Source organism: Dipteris shenzhenensis, chromosome 7 (genome assembly GCF_047967505.1).
Source record: "Dipteris shenzhenensis isolate YYH24624 ecotype China chromosome 7, Dip_SZ_1.0, whole genome shotgun sequence".
NCBI classification, from domain to species: domain Eukaryota; kingdom Viridiplantae; phylum Streptophyta; class Polypodiopsida; order Gleicheniales; family Dipteridaceae; genus Dipteris; species Dipteris shenzhenensis.
Window position 1 is genome coordinate 5,337,693 of NC_141602.1, and position 23,975 is coordinate 5,361,667.

At 46.0% G+C, this 23,975-nt stretch overlaps 1 protein-coding gene across 1 annotated transcript in view; it reads right to left on the reverse strand.

The window, feature by feature from the left end:
- Positions 1 to 8,037: 8,037 nt before the first annotated feature.
- LOC147899853 (uncharacterized) overlaps positions 8,038 to 23,975 on the reverse strand; it is a 56,238-nt gene continuing 40,300 nt past the window's right edge. Inside the window, exons 5-6 of the mRNA XM_087377118.1 lie at positions 9,817 to 9,879; positions 8,038 to 9,726 (exon numbers count right to left, since the gene is read on the reverse strand). Of these exons, the coding sequence (XP_087233244.1) occupies positions 8,038 to 9,726; positions 9,817 to 9,879 (1,752 nt within the window). The remainder of the gene's footprint in view (positions 9,727 to 9,816; positions 9,880 to 23,975) is intronic.

The following is a 23,975-nucleotide window of genomic DNA, read 5'->3' on the forward strand; positions in this document are numbered from 1 at the left end:
TATACGCCGTCGCTCGTGCAGCCTAGCATGAGTGAAACCCTTCTCGCCCCATTCACCGTGGCAGAGATGCAGGATGCTGTGAGCGATATTGATGGGCAGAAATGCCCAAGTGAGGATGGGCTCTCTAGAGCTTTCTTCACCACCTTCTGGGAGCAGATCCACTAGCCCTTGCTCGCAGCCTTCCAGCATATCTTCTCCAGCAGACAGATGCCAGAGAGCCTTGCGATAGGCTTGATTTGCCTCATCCCCAAAGGGGGGGGACTATCAGGAGATCAGACAGTGGCACCCTATCACCCTCCTCCCAACTGCCTATAAAATCCTCGCCAAGATGATCAGTAGCCGCATCCGACCCTTGCTACATGACTTGATCCATGACACCCAGACCGGTTTTGTCCAAGATCGCAGCATTTTGGACAACATCTTCACATTCTTAAAGGCGATGGAGTGGGCCCAACATAGTGGCCAGCACCTTGCCATACTCCTTGATTTTAAGAAGGCGTACGACAGGGTAGACTGGTCCTTCTTGGAGGGCACACTTTCTTGGTTCGGTTTCTCGGACGAGTGGATCAGAGGTATTGCTAGCCTCTACAGATCGGCCTCCAGTAGGGTTATCATCAGTGGCAGGATGGGGGAGAGATTCACCCTCGAGCGCTCAGTACGTCAGGGCTGCCCGCTTGCGCCCTACCCCTTCCTATTTTTTGCAGAGGCCATGACTCACTTCCTACGAGCCCGTACCACTGCTCTTCGAGGGATGCGCCTCCCTATTTGGGATGATGCAGAACTTCTGGATTCCAAGTATGCAGACGACACGAGTATGCAGACAACACGGCCCTGTATGTGCAGGATGATATCGAGTCACTGGAGCATTTGCCTAGCCGCTGGGGCGAAAATCAACTGGCATAAGTCAGTTGGTTTTCTTACGGATCTGGGAGCCAGTTCACAGTGGGGTACTTTCTTGGGGTTTCGCTGGATCCCTAGAGAATAGACGACACGTTACCTGGGATTCCAGGTAGGGCTGGATATCACGCCGGCTCAGCAGTTCCTACCGGTCCTAGTTTCCATACGACGGAAGCTAGTGTTTTGGAGCACGGCTCTGCTATCTCTGGCAGGTAGGGCCCTTGTGGTCAATCAAGTCCTTCTAGCCACAGCTTGGTACGTGGCTTCTTGCTGGTGTTTCTCGAGATCATGCGTAGCCTAGCTGAGGAGACTGGTGCGAAACTTTCTATGGTCTGGCTCAGATGGTTCCGGCACCACCAGAGCCCGGGTCGCCTAGCAGACGGTCATTCTCCCCCAGACAGAGGGCAGTCTTAGCATCATAGATCCAGAACTACAGAGTCAGGCATTACTTGGCAAGTTAGTCATCTGCGGTCTGCTGACCCTAAGAGGGCAGACGTGGAAGCTCTTGCTTTAGCATGGTCTCAGCGCGTGTATCTCCCAGAGAGGGGGCAATTGGCAACCGTCTATCCGTTGGATTTTCACTTCAGCCCCGCTGACTCAGCCCCGTTCCCCCTTTCTCCGCGGCCTCATCTCGATCGGGAGGAAGTTGTGGCACAGCCTCTCTCAGGTTCCCCCCAGCTGCCGAGAGGAGGTAGATAGACAGGCCTTGATCTGGAGTAGCCAAGTGATAGATGATACAGGTCGCCAGCTTGGAGAGAGATCCCATATCCCATGGGCGCTCTGGGCGCGTGGGCCTGCGTGCTCGCTCCGGGTTTAGAGGAACGTCTATAGCCAGTTGGGCCTAGGCGAGCTGGCAGCAGCAGTAGGTACGGCACGTGGGATCCAAGCTTGGCGAGCGGAGATCGATGCTGCCATTCCTGCAGGTTGGAGGATTCCAATGATCACCAGACAGCTCTTCCCAAGAGATGAGAGGTGGCTAGGGCAGTTCACACCCCACAGCATTCCTTTGGTGGTTGCAGGCCTTTTCTCGGACTCCTCGATCCACTTCTTCTCCGTCGCCGATGGTAGCCGTCTCCAAAGCAGAGAGGCCGTGATCGACCCCCAGCTTCCCTAGCAGCACCTTCGCATCATAGGGCTGCAAGGGAAAGCGTGGCATATAGACCCCCTGATTGTTCAGGACCAGGACTGGAGACTCTGGATTTGGGAGGGTCGCTCCTTGACAGAGGTGGAGTGGGACCCAGGGGAGTGGCGCTAGCCACCACTGGAGACCTCAGAGAACCCTATCCCCTTCTTCTCATACAGTGCGCGTACCGGTGGGCATGCTCTTGGGGCTCTCTAGCGCAAGCTACCCACCCAGGCACATAGTTGGTATGCCCAAGGGATATCTCTGGTTTTTCTTCGTACATTTTGAAAGACTCTTTGGGCAAGTTGGCGGCCGAGGAAGATCTCTTATTTTCTTTGGATGGTGGTCCACAATGGGCTACCAATTGGGAGATGGCTGAGGCAGATGGGGCAGGAGGGGCACTGCCAGATGTGTTTTCAGGAGGAGTCGTCCCTGAAGCACTGCCTTTGGAGCTACTCGCATGCTCAGACAGTGTGGAAGGGAGTCATGGGGATCTTAGCAAGGGCTGCACCCGAGCTAGGACCGGTCACTTGAGGAGTTGTTTGCTGGTGCAGCACCAAGATGGGACATCACTTGGCTTATGAGTTCTCTCGGCAGGATCCAGTTTTCTTCATCACGTAGGCCACCTCGGCATACATGGACAGCTTCCCTTGGCATCTGACAGAGACAAATGCAGGAGCGATGACTCGGCACCCAATTTGGGAGATCATAGGGAGTATTGTAGGCTGGCATATCTAGACTTTCAGATGTGCGCAGACCCTAGGAGATCAGGTTTCCTCTGCTACCCAGATCCTAGCGGACATCTAGAGCACGATCATTCACACGCTCAAGGGTCAGTGGGATCAAATTCAGGGGGAGACCTAGGCAGGGAAGGAGAAGCGACGGCGCTCCCTTCGCGACTGGGACCATCAAGAGTTGTTCTTCCAGCACTCTGCTCAGAGTCTTCAGTGGCATTACTCCCCCCCACCGTGGCTGTTTGTCCACACTCAGATGATTATGCCCTGAGAGGCTTTTAATTATTTTGTTACCACGGGTTGTATCCGTTTTGTGATTACAGCCCGCTGGCCTTTAGGCCTTCTTGTACTCTCGTTTTCAAGCAATATAACTAGCCCTACTTTTTGCAGAAAAAAAAAAAGAGAGAACTATGACGATTAAGAAAAAATTAGGGGGAGTATAATGAGTTAGAGTAGGGGAGGAGAGGGGGGATGAGTTGGGAAAGGGAGAGGGTACTTTGGGGGGAATTAGGTAAAAGAGGAGGAAGAGGGGTAGAGAGAGAGTGGGGGGGGATTTTGAAAGAGGGAGAGGTAGGAGGTAGTTTAAAAGGGGTTTTCAAAGGATTTTAAAGGGAAAAAAGGTAATTCGCAAGGAAAAAAGAGAAAATGAGGATAGTGTGTGTGTGTGTGTGTGTGTGTGTGTGTGTGTGTAATAAAGCAAATTTTGTGGGCACCTATCATATTGGTTAAACAGAAAAATCTAGACTAGTGTGTGAGATTGAGACTTTGTGTGAGTTTGTGTGTCTCATAAATCCAAAATCGTGGTTAAAAAGCAAACTCTATGTTTAATCTAAAGTGGAGTGGGTCTAATGTGTAATATCAAATGTTTAATGTAAGTGGGAAATCAAAAAGAGCTTATCCTTTCACATATGCAGCACCTCTGCTTCTGCTTCGTTTGCCAGTTTGCTGATATTTGGAATTTGGAGACCATGACTCTATGCCATCGCGACCCACCGTGAGAGCTCTGAAGACTGTAACCTCGTCTACGACGTGCTCACCAATCTCACACACACACTCTGTGCCAATTACTCCACAGACGTTCGCCTTTTCTTGCTTTTTCGCTTTCTAGGTAGAGCAGACTTAGCTCGACACAAAGGCAAGATATATAGAGCATACCCAAAGACTCTGCTGGCATGAGCAGTTCAATTCTTGCCAGCCTTTGACCTCGTCTGCGACCTGGTCCATGCGACTGTTGCGAAAGGCAAACCATACCTGCACTCTGTCTTGACAACGCCGTCTGCTCAGTGAACCAACCTTCCCCCTATAGATCATGGCTTCTGACTACTATGAACACTGCGAATTAGAGCCGCTCCCAAACCTCGTCTACTGTCTTGCCTCGTCTACCACCACACGTTGGGAATAAATGAAGGGCTTGAATTCTCTACCTATATAAGGAGTCTGCCAGGCTCTGCCTTCAAGTTCAAGGTGCTTCACGAATCTCTCTCTCTCTCTCTCTCTCTCTCTCTCTCATGCACTCACAACGCTCTATATCTCTCTCTCTTTCTCTCACTCAGCACTCTCTCGCTCTATCTTTTTATCACATCACTACCCACTATGGATTGTGCACAAAGCCCTACAGAAAGCAATCAATGGGAGTCGCCTAGTAATGTTTACGTATGATTTTGGAGAATGGCATTAGAGTCAATCTCCACATGGAGAATGGCACCAGTGCCATTCTCCACAAGCCAACATAGAGTCCTATTCTGAATGTGGGATTATGGAAAATGGCACTGGTGTGAATATCCATGTGAGTTTGGCAATTTTATGTTCCACATGGAGATTGGCACCAGTGCCAGTGTCCACAAACTGGCCATTATGCATGTTAGGGAGATTGCCACCATTGCCATTGTGATTGTGGGTCTATGGAGAATGAAATTGGATCTAATCTGTATGTGGGTTTATGGAGAATGGAACGAGTGATCTAATCTGTATGTGGGTTTATGGAGAATGGAACGAGTGCCATTCTCCACAAACCACATAGTGAGGTTCCTCTAAATTTTGTATGGGAGTTTCCATGTGAAAGCCCTCAGATCTGGTCAAAAACTCTCATGGAGGATGGCACCGATGCCATTCTCCACAAACTTGCATGGAGATATGCATTAGTGCCATTCTCCAAAAGATCAAATGTAGTTGTGGAGAATAGCACTGGTGCCATTCTCCAAATAATCAGATAATGTTGTGGAGAATGGTACTAGTGCCATTCATCACATGGAGAATGGAGAATGGCATTGGTTCCATTCTCCACAATCCATGTGTTCAATGGCACTGGTGCCATTCTCCACATCATCATCTAATTATTTGGAGAATGGCAATGATGCCATTCTCCAACCTTCATGTGTTAGGCTCCTCTAAATTTTCTATGATAAACTCTCATGTGAAAATCCCAACATCTAGTGACAAACTCTCATGGAGAATGGCACCGGTGCCACATAGATAATTGCCTCCTAGGTGTGGTCACCCTCCAATGACAAGCTCACCTAGATCCAATCTCGAACTTGGCTCCTCATGGGCATGAGGCCTACGATGCGGCCCACCAATGAACGGCAATATGCACCTCTTGCTTGTCCTCTAAGGAGAGGGAAATCTATATGGTTGTGGGAGTTGAGCGAGCTGCCATAAGAGCGCCTGGCTAGACCGAATGGTTACCACTAGGGTTAAACAAAGCAAAGAAACTACTCCTATTAGCAAAAGAAAGAGTCAAAGGAGGTATTATAAAGGGGGGAAAACAAAGGGATGGGAAAGGGAAGGCAAAAGGAAAAGACTGTGGGCTACCACCTCCCAAAAAGGTTGTCTGGGCTGTTAAATAGACTGGAAAAAGAAGAGGGCCTAGTTCCCAAGCAAAATACAAGGTATGAAAGGGCAAGCAAGGAAGGGGTCCACAAGCCCAACATCTCTGCACGGCCACAAAAGCAATGCTTTTTTTGCAAATTTTAAAAATTTGGCACTCATTTGGTTTGGGGGGAAAGAATGGACAACCACACAAAAGAGAGGAAAAATGTGTATTGATTGAAGAAAAATAGTCAAACTTTGGCATCTTGTATCTATTGATTGGCGAATCCAAGATCATATCAAATTAAATGGCAAGTCATGAATAGGGTATCTCTTGCACCATTTAATAACTTTATACTTCATTTTTTTGAAGTTAAAACTAATTTTTACAGCAACCAACAACCTAAGGAGATGTTTTGGTTTTCTTCCATCTCCTTGAACCACGTGTAACAAATATGAGCCCTTAGATTGATTTTAATTAATCTCAATCATGAAGGTTTTATTCAAAGAGTGTAAAAACTGCTAGGTAAAGGCATATCTCTCTTTGCTTTTTAAACACAAAAAGGCAAAAAACATACATACAACATAAAAAGCATACATTACGCTACTCCATAACTTACACATATACCTCTCACATAATCACTCACCATTTCCCCACCGCTTCATCGCCGTTTTATGATTGAACATCTTCTTGTGGCGATGATCCAACATCTCCTTTTGTTGCCTAACCTCTTCCAACTCCTTGATACGTAATAGTTGCATGGCTTATTTTGGTGAAGACTTCCCTTCCTATGTAGATATTTTGCTTTTGACTTGGCTATGGTCAAGCAATGGACTTACTCCCTTGCTTCCAACCTTGTGGCAAGTTCCCTTATGGCCTCACGCTTACTGTCTACTCCTTTCTACTCCATGTGTGACTTCTCTACATCTCAGGTTTACGTCTCCTTCCCTTAGACTTAAGCACTACCTTGCTTAAAGCTTATGGTTGACTATTCCGGCCTTTTTTCTACGTGGAGCGGCAACATGAAAGTCTCCTTTTGGCTAGCCACCCTCCTCACATAGCTTTCCCTCCACCCTTAAAACCTTTTGATTTGTTTGTTCGACCGGGTTGGCAAGCTCAGAGGCAAAGTACTTTCTGCCATGGTTTTGTTTTCATTGAGGCTCTCTTCCTTTCTATACGTGTGTGACGAGTTTGTATGTTCAACTCTTTCCTTAACCTGGTTCTACATTCGTAGTTTTTCCGCGGGTGTGTGAGCCCTTTTGTAATGGGAATTGTGACTTGCATAAGTTCTGCTTTTGAATCTTTGGCGTTGGCGTTCCATTGTTGTCGGGCTCTGTTCATTGGCGCTATGGTTTTTTCTTTCGTTCTTCTCGGCTACGTGCGGACTACGTGCTACTCCTAACAATGCCGCTTTTCACCGCTCATTCTCTGTTTCAAGGTTGCATTGTAGGTGATCAACAATGGCACCTCTGAGCGTTTGAGTTTGTAGCAACCAAGTTTGGAATCACCCTGCTTTTCCTTCTTGGCGTCGCCCCGCTATGGGATAGAATACGGAGTTCCATTGGGTAGGAGTCGTCTTAATGCTGGAAGAAAATTTTATTCATTCGCTTTTTTCCTTAAAATTTTGATTGGGGATCTCCCAAAAACCCCAAAAAAAAAGCATTGCATTAAAGGGGGACAACAGCTCCTCCGAACTGTTTGAAACAGGCTTAGACCAGGTAGAGGGGGGAAGATGGCGAGCGGAAACAGCAAGGAGGGGGGCCGGGGGGAGACAACGGTGCGACAGAGCAAGAGCGGGAGTGAGGACCGGGAATAGAGGCAAAGCAAGGGTGAGCCACAATAGGGGCTGGGTGGATGCGGGCAAGGAGGAGCTGTAGCGGGAGATGCTAAGGGGAGGGAGCAACAGGAGCAAAAGGGAGAGGGGTTTTCGCAATATCTTTTTAGCTAGAGAACGTTCTTATTTCATATGCATGAAGACATTTTCAATTCCAAAAAATTGCTTGTATGCTGAACATTTTTCAGGTTCACAATAACATTTTATATACGTTCATCACATTCAGTTTGACAATTCCAAAGGTAAAGCTTTGCTTCTCAGCTTAAATTGGGTATAGTTTCTTGGTACATTACTACCCTTGGACAATTTCGATCCACACCAACACACTCCTAAATTACAAAATCCCAAAGGTAGTGCACGTTTCATGCTATCTTGTTCAACAACTTTCTAGATCTTATGTCTAAAGTCAAAGTACATGCCCTAAGGAAAGAAAAACATGGGTACAACATTTCTTAGAGTCTAACCTGGAGCAAAAAGAATAATAAATTTTTTAAACTTAGGACCCCTTTTTTGACATAATTTACAACTGTAATTGCAACCCCTTTTGTTGCACGGTTGTTCCTCCTAAATTGGACAGCCAGTAGAAACGAGCTAATATTTGCCCTCTCTTGACCATTGTCTAATCATCAATCTTTCATGGTTATTTGTTGCTATTGAATTCCCTAGGCTTGCCTGACCATACGTCTGATCTCATGCTCCCGTATTGGAACGCAGATCCATGATCCCGTGAAATTCCTTGCCCCTCTGTTTGTATGTTTCCCTTTTTCATTTCTAATGATATTTGTGGTCGCATGCCCTGCCACCCCTGACCCATGGATGGAGGAACCACAGTCCTGAGAAACATTTCTGTTTCGGAAGTTTCCTTCATTGGAGCTAGACCTCTGGCTGCAACAAAAGGTAGCGCAGGCTTGTGGTAGTCAGGGACCTGTAGAGTTTCGTGCTGTACTAGTGCTGGTGGACGCCATTCTGGCATCTTATCATCATTCCACAAATGGCTGGCTTGCATCCTGCTCCACTGTCTCAAATTCATTGATGTCAGTGTGTTCTGACTACCTGAACCAGAATTTAGGTAGGTTGGGACCCCAGAAAAATCAGCCCTTATCCTTTGCTCCGGAAAGCCACCGAGAAAATATGCATATCGAGGAGGATCCCCATGTGGTTGAGGTAAGATAGGCTGACTGGAGTTTGAACAAAATGCATCCTTTTGTTTTGTGCCCAAGACAGCAGGCGCAATTGTCTGCTCAAGATTTGGTGGCCCTGGAACAAAAGGTCCATCTCCAGACAGATGGGGTCTTGGGGAGAAAGCATTGAAAGATTGTACTTGTGGTGGCACTGGAGATGGACCGGGCCTTGACTCCTGAAAATGAGATTGTTGAAAAACTTGAGGCGGGTTAATTTGTTCTAAAGTTCCATGTGCAGGATAGTAAGAAAACTGGTCAAGAGGATAAGGTTTCTCAAAAGGGCCTGACCTTACAACAGACCACTGTGGAGCTTGAGGGATTTGAGAAGATATCCCGCTCTGGGAAAAAAAAGGTTCCTGCAACTCCAATGACTGAGGCACAGCAGGTGCACTTCTCCTTGGAAGTTCTGGAGATTTTGTACTAAGCTTGGGCACTATGTGCAAGGCAACCTCAGTTGCAAAGTTAAATTCTGGGAGATCATCATCATCATCATCTTGTATGCTTGACTGCTCAGTCCCAGGTCTAATCATAGCCCTTGCTTTTGGCCCAAACCCAGGGGGTATATCATCAGACCTGTCATCTTCCTCTAAATCCGTTTGTGGCCGCTCTTGTGGTACTCTGAACTCACATGATCTTGGATCTTGGTGATCCTGGGTGGAAAGCGGAAGCATTGTCTCAGATTCGGTGGTCTTAAGTGGTAAAGTTTGAAAAGTTCTATGGGTGCTTGTAATTCTGGGAGCAACATCATCTTCAGGTTTAACGTTCAGAACAGACATGCTACTATGCACGTTTGCAAAAGATACTACAGCTTTTTTATCTTCGATTTCTGATTTCAATAGCATGCGTTCTGCCAGCTGTACTTCACTGGGATGCGTAGGTGAATGTAATTGTCCAGATAAAGCATGTCTATTTGCATTGAAATAGTGGCTAGATGTTTTGTATGTCACACTTTTTATGACACTTCGACGACATACAACAAAGCCTATTAAACTGTCCTCTTCCTCTGCCACTACTTGATTCACACTGAGGTATCCATGTTCTATCAATAAATTCAAGGAGGTACCCCCTCCAGGAAACAGATACAACTCAAACCCTGCAGCAGGCTCAGCATAGCCTACTCTCTCTCCGTTTTTATATTGATTGGCAGCCTGCAGTTCCAAATGTATTATCTTATAAATAAAAAATCTGATCCAACATCCAGTTTCTAAAAAAGGTACTGACATACTCTATTCTCTTACCTCTTTCATGGTGTTCATTGAAGTTCCATTCCCCGCTTGTCCATCCACACAGCATGCAATAACCTAAACATTCATAAGGCGGCAAGTTGAAATTAGATGGAATACCATTCATTCCTTTCAATCAAGTCCAAAATACCAATCCTTTTCACACATACAATTTCTTAGCTTATCATGTGAAAAGAAAAAACCCATAACAACACTTTTTACCCTTCACATCATTAGTTTTTTACATTTCCAGAGTATTTTTTAATTTTTTATCAGTACAACGCAAGACTACCATTACTCAACTCAACCCAGCAAATTCCAGCATTGCTTTATAAACTAAAAGTAGAGTAATGATTTACAACGTGTATGTTTATTTTGACCAATAGAAGGAGAAATCTGTGTGCTGCTTGATCCACATTATTTCCCTGCTTCATTTATAATCTGATGTGGAATTCTGAAGTAAATGGACCTTTACAACATTAAAGGATGATCAATATCTCTGAATTCAAAAGAATGTTCCGAAATTGCCTACGTGACTTGTAACTCAACTTGTCATATCCAAAATTTTGTTTCGGTGCCCAACACCTCCTTGAAAGATTTCCCAGCTATTTGGCTGGCTAACCAAATAAGGCCTTGTAGGTTGCTAGACAATGAGACATCAATATTGTGTTTCTCCCTGATGTGCACATAAGCTCGACATAGAAAAGTGTATGTTCTTCAATTTCTACATCACCTACTAGGCATACCTTGCAGATTCTGTAGCTTTTCCCACATGCCCATTTCCACTCTAGATCATGTGAGCTGACTTCATGCTACTATGGGTCTCTTGAAGCCCAAGATATGTTCTTTGAGATACTCTTGCCTTCCACAGTTCAATATAGGGTTGATCTCCTACTTTACAATTTCAATCTCACTATAGTCACTGATAATATTGAAAACCATAAACTCCATCAAGCATAGCAGGGACTCGGCCATGAGCTCTTCTGTGGCGATGGCTATGGCTATGGCTATGGCTATGGCTATGGCTATGGCTATGGCGAGCTTGAGCTCTGTTCTATTGTGTCAGAATGTGGAAGTTTTCATCGGGGGCACTTGAAAGTTTCTAACTAGTTGGCGGTAGTTTCGCATCCTAGGGACTAGCCACTACGGCATCCCCACTGCCATCATCAGCGCCCAACAATGCTCTCAAACATACAAATCCACACACCCACACATACGTGAGCATCCATTTATACAAAGGTCTTCGTACTCAGTTTCTGCTAGCACAGCAGAGGTGAGGGGTAGACTCAGCCGTGACAAAGGCTAGAGCTAAAGGAGAAGGCTAATCAAAAAGTAGTCCACATTCTCTTCATTCAAGCTACAATTGCTTGTGAAGACTATATGATATCATTGTCGTCACTCTCAAACGAGCATCCAAGCAATAAAATGCTTAGACCATCTAGCTGATAGGGCAATGCACCACTTAAGATAGAAAGAACTAATCGCAATATCAACAAGCCGCAACATGGACAAAAACTTCACAAAGTGAAATTTGCATGTCCGCTAATACTACTGGCAACACGTATCTAGATGAGCATGCCCAAACTCATCCTTTAAAGATAACACATAGTGCAGTTTCAATCTCACGATAGTCACTCATAAGATTGAAAACGATGAACTCCATCACACATAGCACGGACTAGCTACTATGACATCCCCATTGACGTCATCAGCACCCAATAGTGGGTGTAGACCATAGCATAAAGATATGCTCTCTCACATACAAATCCACACACCCACACATACTTGAGTATCCATTTATACAAAGGTCTTCGTATTGAGTTCCTGTCAGCACTCTAGAGGTGAAGGACAGACTCAGCCATGACAAAGGCTAGCACTAAAGGAGAAGGTTAATCAAAAAGTAGTCCACATTCTCTTCATCCAAGCTACAACTGCTTGTGAAGACTACATTTTAGTCTCTCCCAAACAAGCATCCAAGGAAAAAATGCTTAGACCATCTAGCTGATAGGGCAATGCACCACTTAAGATAGAAAGAATTTATTGCAACATCAACAGGCAGCAACATGGACGAAAACTTCACAAGGTGAAATTTGCATGTCCGCTAATACCACAGAAGCATATATCTAGATAAGAACATGTCCGAACTCATCCTCTAAAAATAATACATACTACACTGTCAATCTCACGATAGTTAGATTTTGGCTAGCATTTCAGCATGGCATATTTGGACAGCTAGATGCATAGAGGCCCTAGACCATTCCTAGGTCCACACCTCCATACTTTTGCCAATATTTGGACAAATACTATACATACTTTGATGGCCACTTGGATGAGCATGCAGGGATCTTCTAGAGTGGCCTCCGCTAGGAGGACTACCTTCCTTAGGGAATCGAGAGGCTCCCCTTTCTTCTCAGAGTCCTCTACAGGGTTGTGGTCGCATTTTTTTTTGTTGTAAAAAGAGACTTCTATTAAGTATTAAAGAAACCGTTAGAGCAAGCTCCATACGGGATACACCATGCAATGCATGAAAAGCTCAAGAGCCAAAAAGAAAGGATTGTGGCTGATAGTGCCATCTCAATCCAGTGGAACCCTCCAAGAAAAAGGGAGAACCTCTCCAAACTCGAAGAAAAACAGTCCTCCTAGAAGAGCCTGCCCGTGAAGGGCCCTACATGCTAGCCCAAGTGGCTATCAATGTGTACACCATGTCAGTCCAAATACCCGTGAACACCTGTGATGGGTGTATCTGTGTGCCATCCAATGCCTCTATACATCTGGCTCTCCAAATGTGCCAAGAGGAAATGCTAGCCAAAATCTCCCAAGAGGTGTCCACTGAAGCATGGGAAGCTCTGAAGGGAGTAAGTGGTACATCCTGAAGAGAGCAGGGCTCTATCACCTGCCGGCGGACCAAGAGTGCCCAAGAAGAAGGCTCACCCTCATAAAACACCTAGGGCCCAGTAAGGGATAACCATGCGATCGAGCCCCAAGTCATGAAGAAAGGGGAAGTATGAAAAATGTTGAGTATCCGAGCAACCCCTTTCCAAACAGTCCTCGCCTGACTGCAGTCCCAAAGGCAATGTCGCACTGACTCCTCTGCAGAATGACAGCGAGGGCAAGTGGGATCAACCCCAAATCGTGATCTCCACTGGTTCACTGCAATCATAGTCACATGAAAACCCGTTTCGTCCTCTTCGAAACCTCGAAACGCGAAACAGACGAAATGTTTCGAAATAGGATGAAACGCTCTCAACGAAACCTTTGTTTCACCCAAATCAAAATAAACATTTTTGCCCTGTTTTTTCTAGAATCCAAGGTGTTTATGTTTTGAATTTCCTTTTAGTATCTTGACTTTATATTTCTAGAATCCAAGGTGTTTATGTTTTTGAAGCAAATAGAATGAGTGAGAGAGGGCAAGAGAGAGTGAGAGAGCAGGAGGCTTGGAAGCTGAAGACTTAGTTGCAATAGAATAGAGAGTACAACACACTGAAGGAAAAAGATAAGGTTTCGTCCTAGTGACAAAACCTTAGTAGTCACTAACCATAGTTAGTGAACTAACTGCAGTTAGGGGGAAAAACCTCTTAAAGAGGGAAAAGTGCCCCTAACTAGCTTATTATATTACATTGGTCACTGATGACTACTCCAATTTTACTTGGGTTTATGGGCTGAAAAAGAAATCTGAAGTGTTCACGGTGTTTAAACACTTTTCAGCCATGGTTGAAAATGAAACCGGACTCAGGATACAGACATTACGCACGGATAGAGGTGAGGAATACCTATCTATAGAATTTGATGCTTTTCTCAAGCAAAAGGGTATTGTGCATCAGCTCACAGTCAGGCTGACCCCTCAGCAAAATGGCAAAGCTGAGAGGAAAAATAGAACCCTCATGGAGATGGACAGATGTATGCTGAAAAGCAAACACATGCCTCATAAATTCTGGCTAGAGGGTTTGATGTGTGCCAATTACATTTTGAACAGGGCTCCCACTAAGGCTTTAAAAACAAAAACTCCTTTTGAGGTCTGGAATGACAGGAAGCCTTTAGTGGATCACTTCCGAGTCTTTGGATGCCTTGCCTATGCACATGTGCCAGTTGAATTTAGGCACAAATTGTCAGATAAAGCCATCAAATGCATATTTGTTGGATACAATGCAGAAAGCAAAAGGGGTACCGTCTCTACAATCCTGCTTCACGCAAAATCATTGTAAGTAGAGATGTGATATTTTCTGAAAATTCAGCTCACACTCAGGCTGAATTTCAAATGCCTTCGTCTTCAGAGGATGTCTTTGAAGGCTTGCTACCCATTGCTTTAAGTTCCCCTGCTGATTTTTCTGATCCAAATCAGAATTTACAGCAACCTCCAAATGCTTCAGTTCCGCCACAGGATGTCTTGCCCCCTCCACAGGCAGTGGAACAGGTGGTGCAGCAAGAAATTGCAGACATACATGCAGCAAAAACAGTCCCAAACTGGCTGTTACAGACTCTCAGGGAGAGTAAACTTGATGCTCCGTTACCTCAGGGCAGCAAGGCACATGGAAGGTGCTAATTCAGTGGAATCAGCATATGCAGGTACTCTCCTTGATGAGGAGGAGCCTGCCACATTTGAAGAGGCAAAAGGTAATGTGCATTGGATGAATGCCATGCACGATGAGTTGCAGTCCATTGCAAAAAATCAGACTTGGGATGTTGTGGACTTGCCACAGGGTAAACATGCCATTGGCACACGATGGGTATTTAAAGTCAAACGGAAGCCAGATGGCTCCATTGACAGATATAAGGCCAGGCTGGTTGCTAAGGGCTATGCTCAGAAAAAGGGCATAGATTATGAGGAGACATTCGCTCCTACATCCCGGATGACCAGCATCCGATCAGTAATTGCAATGGCTGCACATTTTGAGTGGAATGTTCATCAGTTGGACATAAAAACAGCCTTCTTGAATGGGGACTTGCTGGAAGAGGTGTATGTCAGACCACCTCCGGGCTTTGAAATTACAGCAAATGCACTTCAAGTATGCAAGCTCAATAAAGCTTTATATGGGCTGAAACAGGCCCCTCGTGCATGGTATGCCAAGATACATGCCTTTTTGACCAGCAAGAGGCTGCACAATAGTCCTACTGAGAGCACCCTCTACATCAAGATGGATGGGGGGGAAATATTAGTCATCCTTCTTTATGTCGATGACTTACTGCTCACAGGGTCCAATGAAGAAAAAATTGCAGATTTCAAAGCTGATTTGCAGACCAACTTCGACATGTCAGATTTGGGGCTGCTTCACTTTTATTTGGGGATCCAGTTCTCTCATGAGAGACGTGGCACTGTTATGTCTCAGTCCAAGTATGTTCAGAAACTCTTGGACAGATTTAACATGCAAGAGTGTAAGCCCATATCCACTCCTATGGAACCGGGGCTGAAACTCACAATGCATGATGCAGGAGAATTAGTTAATGCCACACTTTACAGTCAGGCTGTTGGATGCCTCATATATCTCTGCAACACTAGACCTGATATTCAGTTTGCAGTATCTCAGGTGAGCAGGTACATGCACAGCCCAAAAACTATGCATTGGCAGGCAGTTAAGCGCATCTTCCGTTATTTGCAGGGCACAAAGTCTTTTGGCTTACTATTTCCCAGGGGGGGTGACTTGCAGATGTATGCCTACAGTGATTCAGATTGGGCTGGTGATTATGACACTAGGCAGTCCACTAGTGGCAATTGTTTCTTTTTGGGTAAATCTTGTATTTCATGGCTGAGCAAGAAACAATCTACAGTGGCTACCTCATCATGTGAAGCTGAGTACAGGGCAGCTTTCACAGCAACAGTTGAATGTGTTTGGCTGCGACGTCTATTTGCTGATCTTCATCTGTCTTTGGAGGGTCCCTCTCCAATTCTCACAGATAGTCAGAGTGCCATTGCAGTGGCAAAGAATCCAGTGTTTCATGCTCGCACGAAACACATTGAGGTTCACTATCACTACATCATAGAGAAGTTGCATGCAGGAGAGATCAGTATGATCTTTGTGTCCACACATGACAACGTTGCAGATATTTTCACCAAAGCACTACCACGTGAAAAGTTTGAGGCATTTCGCAGTGCCCTGAACTTATATCCATTTGGTGATTGATTAGCCTTGTACATGACATTGGCACTGCAGGGGGGTGTTAGAATTATAGACATAATTCAGCAATAAATGTGACAAAGTAGAGATGACCACCCAATGACGGAGTCCTCATGGGACCACAGACATCACTGTGTATAAGCTGCAATTTGCGAACAGCTTTAACTGAACCATCCTTCTTGAAGGGGAATCTATGCATTTTACCTAAAATGCACCCTTCACAGGCATGTGGAGGAGGTATCTCAAGAGGTGGCAATGCATCAACCATTGAAAATTTCTGAAGTGTCATTAAGCTGTTGTAATGCATGTGGCCATATCTGGCATGCCATAATTCTGCATTTTGCATGGCAGCTGTAGGGGTAGAAACTGCCAGAGCATGGGCTGCTCTTTTCTCAAAAATATCAAGCTGAAAAAGCCCACGCAGCAGAGTACCAGATAACCTTAAAGCATAGTTAGCTTCCCTGTCTCGGACAGCACATTTGTCTCCTCAAAGATGACCCGAAATCCCCCTCTGTTAAGAGTGGACACTGAAAGAAGATTTTTGGTTATGCCAGGCACATATAAGACATCTGAAAGTCTGAAAATTGAGCCATCAATTGCAGTGAGCTCAACCTCTCCTGTGCCATGTACTGAATATGAGGAGTTGTTGGCACAAGTGACTTTCTTACCAACAGGAGGTGGATGCAAGGAAGTAAAAACACACTTCCTAGAAGTGATATGCTTGGATGCACCGCTGTCAAAATACCATGTGTTCAGTGTTTCATTAACACTGAAAGCAGATGCATCTGTAGAAGAGTCAAAGCTGCAAGTCAAAAATGCATATGTATCATCACTGCAAGAGGCTGTACTATCCCGAGCATCTGGAACAGCCAACCTAGAATCTGAAATGCAAGATAAGAAGGCATAATCCTGTCCAACAAAGTTGGCTGCAGCATCCCCACTGTCAGATGCATGAGGGGCTGAATCTGAAACAGCCATACCTGAGCTGTTTTTCTTTTCTTTTGCAATCCTTTTCTTGCATTCTGCTATGTGATGACCTGGCTTTTTGCAGTAGTGACAAAAACCCTTCTTTTTGGGTTTACTTGCATCACTTTTAGCCTTTTGTGAAGGCTGTCCTGACCCACTGGAAGGCTGATTTGCTGCTATCTTTGCCTGTCCCTTTGTTTTTTATTTAAATTTTGAAAGCATGGCTTGTTCACCTGCACGTGAAGCCAAATTTTTCCTGGTCTGCTCTTCCTGAAGCAGAAGTCCTATCAACTCACGAAAAGTGAGGGGATTTGCACCCCCCTCATTGATAAGTTCAGCGAAGTGTGAAAGCTGAGATAAGACTCAGGAAGAGAATTCAGAGTGGTTGTAATCATCTCTGAATCAGGAATAATTTCATCTATGTTTAACAATTGCTCTCTGAGATCCTGTAGCTTTGTGAGATGGACTGACATGGAGTCACCCTCCTCCATATGTGTATTGCTCAACTCTCTTTTTAAGAAAGATACCCTGGCATCATTCCGTGCTGCATACATGCTTTTCAAGATATCCCACGCTGCCCTGGAGGTCTTACACGACCGGATATGCGGAATGATAGATCTTTTTACTGAAAGAGAGATGCATGACAAAGCTAAGGCATCCCGTGAATCCCATCTCTTCTGCTCTGGAGTATTGACTGTAGCTGCACCAACAACTTGTCCTGCAGCTGCACCCTGTGCACGACCTCTTCCACCTCCTTGCTGAGGAGGGGTAGCAGGTGCAATATCTGCTGGTCGGATCTCATCCCCATTGACATAATCCCATAGATTCCGAGAAATCAGAATATTACGTACCATAAAACTCCAGAGTAGTTGAACTTGTCTTCTTGTGAAAGACCACCAAATGGAAACTCATTCTGATTTTGATGGGCCATTCTTGAGAAAAAGATTGAAGCAGATACAGATCTGAATTCCCTTACTGGGAATGGAATGCACAACTTCCAAAGAACACAGCCAAGCACGGGCTGTATATACAACTTAGATTTCTGTACTTGAGCTGTCAAAAATCTGTCCAAGCATCAAAAAAACTCTCCAAAATCTGCCAAAAGTGTTTCAAACACTCCAAGAAAGGCAGTATGTACTAAATACTCCAAAAAATGCTCTCTCAACACAAAAGCCCCAATTTGTGGCTAGAAATTGCAGCCAGAAAGGGGCAAAATTACTAAAAGCCCCAAATCTGCAATTTTTAAACAAAAGCCCCAAATTTCAGACTAGATCTGCAATTTTGCTCCAGATGTAGCTCCAAAACTGCACAATGATTGCAATGTCTGCAATATACAAAATGCCCCAAATTTACTCCAAAACAACTGCACCAAACTATGGTTTTCTGCAAGATGAGCCTGCCCAAGAACACCTGTGGCTGAAGGCAACCGGTGTAGATCTGCAAGTACAGATCTGAAAGTACAGAAGTGCACGCAAATCTAGGAAGGGTACAAGTGGTACGGTACAGTACGGACTGTACGGTACAGTGTGTACGGCAGTACGGTAAAGTTGTACGGATGCTCCTGCGTCAGGCACGACACTCTGTACGGCGCTGTACGGTAAGTGCACGAACGATGTACAGACACCTCTTCGGAAGTGTACGGCGCTGCAACGAAGTGTGTACGGACGGTGTACGGCAGTGGTACGTCGAATTCCGTACAGTCGTACGGACTGTACGGACGAGTTGGAGCAGGCTTGTAACGTGGAGCAAAAGAGGTACGTTGAAGGGAGCAGGGAGCCCGAGGCTCTTGGACCTGCTTTAATACCAAATGAAGCAAATAGAATGAGTGAGAGAGAGCAAGAGAGAGTGAGAGAGCAGGAGGCTTGGAAGCTGAAGACTTAGTTGCAATAGAATAGAGAGTACAACACACTGAAGGAAAAAGATAAGGTTTTGTCCTAGTGACAAAACCTTAGTAGTCACTAACCATAGTTAGTGAACTAATTGCGGTTAGGGGGAAAAACCTCTTAAAGAGGGAAAAGTGCCCCAAACTAGCTTATTATATTACATTGGTCACTGCTGAATTATGTCTATAATTCTAACAGTTTTGAATTTCCTTTTAGTATCTTGACTTTATATTTCTCTTTGTTCACTCTAACTTAAATATAACATATCTTTTTGTACCTATAAGGGTATATATTAAGTATCAATTCGAAACCTATCCGTTTCGTCTGACAACACGAAACGAAACGAAACAAAACCTGTCAAAACAGCGAAACGGCAAAACAGACGAAACGTTTCTTGTGACTATGACTGCAATCCCTCCATGAATAGAAAGCCAAATGAAAAGAGTGATCTTTCTATTTCTAAGGGATTTCCAGAGCCTCCTCCAGAAATTCCTACGCAAATCTGCAGTGATGAAGAAGCTGTCCCAGTAGGGGGCTCTAGAGGGAAATCCAACCCCTAATGCTCAGCTGCAATCTCCTAGCATTACCAACCGTGAAACGAAAGAAGGGAATCCCCTCTCTCGGTGCCAATGATCTATCCACTCCCACTCTCCAGGGTCCCACTGCAAGCACCTAATAGGTGCACCTCCATATAACCAGAACCTCCAGGATCCCAAGGCCAAGAGCAGAGGGTCAAGGTCTAAGTACCACTGCAAGCCTGCTCCATGGTCCACAAAACCAGCAATCCTGACAGGCTGAAAGGCAACCTCTAGAAGGATATCATTAGTGGATCTAGAGAGTATACCTCCATCCCCAACATCAAAGACCAGCGCATCTTCCTCGCGACCTCAAAGAGCGATCAGCTGTAAAGGAACTGCTGTCCTCGAAAAAGCTCCCATCCAAGTGGTGGAAGTAATAGGCATCTCAACTATCCATTCCACCGGGATGGCTGCACCTATCTGCTGAATCATGCGTGCTACTCCTCTAAGGTGACTCACTGACTGTAGTCTCTGATCCTCAGGTAGCCTGATAAAAGCCTTCCAAGTGCCTACTGTGTAGGCGGGGCCTCTCTCCCATCTAGACCACTGCATGTAATGGGAGGTGCCCAATGGTCTGCCCACTCCATTAAAAAAACTTGACTGGTCTAACGCGCTAAGTAGGCGGTGGCCAAAAGAACCTCGTTCACTACCACAACTCTAGATGCAAGGTCGAGTTTGACTGAGCTCCAAAAAATGAGCTTTTTCCTTATACTCTCCAGTACTGGGGCAAACTGATGTGCTAGAGAGATGCCCAATCCTACCAAGCATCCCAAATACCTGACACGAACACCCCTCTGAATCCAGGAAAAGCCAATGTCAACTCCTCAACATAGAGTGTCCTCATCGCTGATCCAAAAGCCAGAGGATTTATGCTAGTTAATGTGTGCCCCTGCAGCTGAGCAAAAGATATCCAAGGCTGTCCGAAAAGAATCAAGTGACTGCGAAGAGGCCTCAATAAAAATAGCAGTGTCATCAGCCAACTCATAGTCAAGAAGCTCTTGCTCCTGTTGCAGTGGCAATCTCAGCCCATAAAGATCAGCCTGAGATCTAAGGAAGATACTCATAGCTTTTGCCACAAATAGAAAGAGGAAGGGGGCTAAAGGGCACCCCTTACTCCTCCAATCAAAACCTGGCTGTGGGCTGATCTGTAAAGGGAGGCCACCCCTCTAATCCATGCATCTGAAAAACCAAATTGTAGGAGAGTGCGCTCAAGAAAACCCCAATCTACTCTGTCATAGGCTTTTTCAAAGTCCAAGAGTAGAACTGCCAACCTCTGCCTACTCTGCATAGCCCACTCTATGGCTTCCCAAAAAGAAAAGATATTATCAAAAATGCTCCTACCATGCACAAAGCCTGTCTGAGTATCATGGATGAGGTCTAGAAGAAGGGGCTACAATCGGATGCTTATCGCCTTGGCAAGGATTCTGTATAGGGTGCCGAAAAGAGTGATGGGTCTCCAATGGGATACAAAATTCCTGTTGCCACCTTTCGGGATAAGGCGTATGAATCCCTCGGTCAGTGAGTCAAGCATCTCACCTGAGTCTTAAATGCCCTGCAGGGCTGAAGTAATATGATCACCTATCATATCCCAAAAGGCTGTAAAAAAAGATGGAGTAAGACCATCGGAACCAGGACACTTGCCCTTATGAAGGGCGAAGAGAGAATTCCTGAACTCTGTGTTGGTGAAGCATGCATCAAGTGAGCATATCATCTCTGGTGTGACCAACACAGGTAAACTCTGCCAAACTACATCTCTAGCCTCATCTCTGGCCTGTGTGTCAGGATCTGCAGAAAGAAGGGATGCATAAAAATATGTCGCTAAGTGCATGACAGTATCCAGATGAGACTACAAAACGCCATCAGAGTCAACAAGCTACCTGACACTCTCTCTACTATGTCTGGGTCCAAGTACAGAGAAAATTTGTTTATTGACTCTCCCTTCCATCTGTATCCAAAAGAACTCCCGTGCATGAAAGGCATACTCTGCTCTCTGATCAAGCAATGTCTGCAAGTGAGCCCTTGCAGCTACAGCAAGGCGCTCCTGTATCCAAGCATCTGAAGGTCGTCTCTGCTCCTCCCTCTGCAAGGCTGCCAACAGCCGGCGGATACCAATCTCCCGCCTGAGTATCTCACCTCGCCGAGCACTAGCGACAGAGTGATAAAAGTCGCTAATATTGACAAGTGATGTGGCCACATGTGAGGGACCAGCCACCCCCCCTGCAAGTGAGAAACCCAAATATCCAAGACTGCCTCTGTGAGAGTCTCATTTGTGTATAAGGCATCGGGGATCCTGATGTTGTGAGACCATCCTCTCAGAGGGGGCTCTGAGATAGATAAAACTATCGAAAAATGATCGGAGGTGGAGACACCAGGTGCAATGCAAACTGTCCTCCCTCTATCAAGAGCCCAGTCATCCACATAGAATCTGTCAATCCGAGCATGGATAGGCATCTGCACCCTATGGTTCAACCACGAAAACAAAAGTGACTGAGACTGAATATGAAATGCATCATCTGACCAAACATCTCTGCCACTGAATCTGAACAAGAAGGCATCCCAAACTACTCTCTCGAGGGAATGAATACCACCTTCTCTGCCCCCTTGCTTATCAGATGGTGCTTGAAGTCACCTCCAATAATCCACGAATCAGCAATGTCAGCCCAAGAGAGTAACTCTTTTAAAAAAACAACACAGTCCCTTCTGTTGTTCAGAGCGTAGAGGTTGAGGAAACCAACCTTACGTCCGTCAATCAAAAGTAAAATCCACTGGGCCTTGGAAGGGGTGATGGTACCATGTCCAATGACCAGAGGGAGAATAGAATCTGAAACTGATATGCATGTACCTCCTCTGGTTCCCAAGGCAGGAAGCCAAAAAGTCCGGCCTAAAAGCAGCTTACCTGACTTGGAGCAATCTCTGGTATCTAGTTTGTGTTCCTGAAGAAAAAGAATGTCCAAGGAACCACCTGACACACCTGGATGGAGCTAATTCCTAATCAGCTATCTGCGACGGCGATGGGGGATGCCGCCCAATCCCTGTATATTCCAACTGGCTATCCTCATCGGTGGGAGGAAGCGGGTTGGAATACCTTACCCAACCTGGTGGCGGAAAAAGAACCCTCCACCGGAGCTGATCTCCTGCCATTCACACGAGGTCCAAGGGGAGGAAAGTCCACAGGTGAGAGAGAGAGAGAGATCTCTTGAAAGGGATGCCGGCTCTCCGAAAGTGGAAGGTACAAAATCATCATCTGGGAGGTCAGAGAGGTCCTCAAGAGCGGAAAAGGAGTTCCGCTGAGCTAGTCCTGGGGAGGGGCTCCGAAGGATTCCTACCAAAGCAGGGAGAGAATGTAAGACCCCCTTCCCTCTATCCACGAAAGGAGGCACCTATAACGTGCTGATCAAGAAGTGGTGCGGACAAAGTGCCAACAACCTGGGCTGCTGAGGGAGATACATCCTGATCCTGGGGTGGAGTGAAAGAAGGCTCCTGGACACTAGGCTCCAAGGTGATAGCCTCCCGAGGCTCCAAGGGGGATGCCTCCGAAGCGGTGGAAGTATGCTTTGAAGTAGAGGGCCTGACCCACTGTGGGCCAGAGGTGGTGCACTGTGCAGGAGGGACTCGAGCAGCCCTAGGAGGAGGGGGAGCTCGTGTCTAAGGCGGTCCCTGTGGAGCGAAGGGTCCTGCTCCTGTTCTCTGTTGTAAGCTAGTACGAGCTGGTTGCTTTCTGGGCCTCTTTTTCTTCTTTGGGCAATCTCTGGCGAAGTGCCCCGAGGACCTGCAAATCCTGCACTAGTCCTGCCGACCTGCAACCTTGAACCTCTGATGGAAGAGAGACCCATCGGGTCGCTGTAGCATGATGTGGTCATCTGAAATATTAGGGTCCTGGACAAGGACCCTAACTCCGGGTACCCCATCCATCCTGACCGCCTCAGCAGCCGAAGAAGGCTCACCAGGAAGAAGGGGGATCTCTGCTACAACACCAAATCTCTCGCCAATAACTGAAAGAAGCCGGTGATAAACTAAGGGGGGACCAGGGAACCTGATGAAAATATAAGCTCACTGTTTGTCCTCTTCAACTAGGTCAAAGGCCAATTGAAAGGGAAACAAAGAAATCCTCCTGTAGCCTAGAAGTAGAAACCCAACCTGTAGCAAGTCTCTCGTGACGTCTGGGGAATCTAGGCACACCTGAAAGAAACCTCGTCCCAACAGACGAACATCCTTAAGGTGGGGAGCAAGTTCCTAGGGAAGCGCCGCAAGCATCCAATCTCTAGCATGTGATCTGGAGGGGTGTGAACCACAGATACGTGCGAAGAGAGTTGTGGAACACTCATGCTCGAAGTCCTTTTGCAACTGCTGCAGCTCGTCTTTTGAAAATGTGACGGTTCTCGCGACCGGTGCATGCGGTAACAGATTAACTTAATGGGTGCCCATTCGTCAATCGAGGTGGGTAAGGCCGACTCAAACACAATAAAGAAACTCGGTCCGCTTTCCTAATGCCCAGGAGACCCCCAAAAGAAACGGGGGTACACCTGAAGGGAGAGGGTGAGGAAAGGAGGGAGATAAGAGAGAGAGCAAGTCTAGGTTGAAGGAGGAGGGAGGTTCAAGGAGGGGGAGCTGGAAGGGGAAGAGGGAGGGCAGCAAGG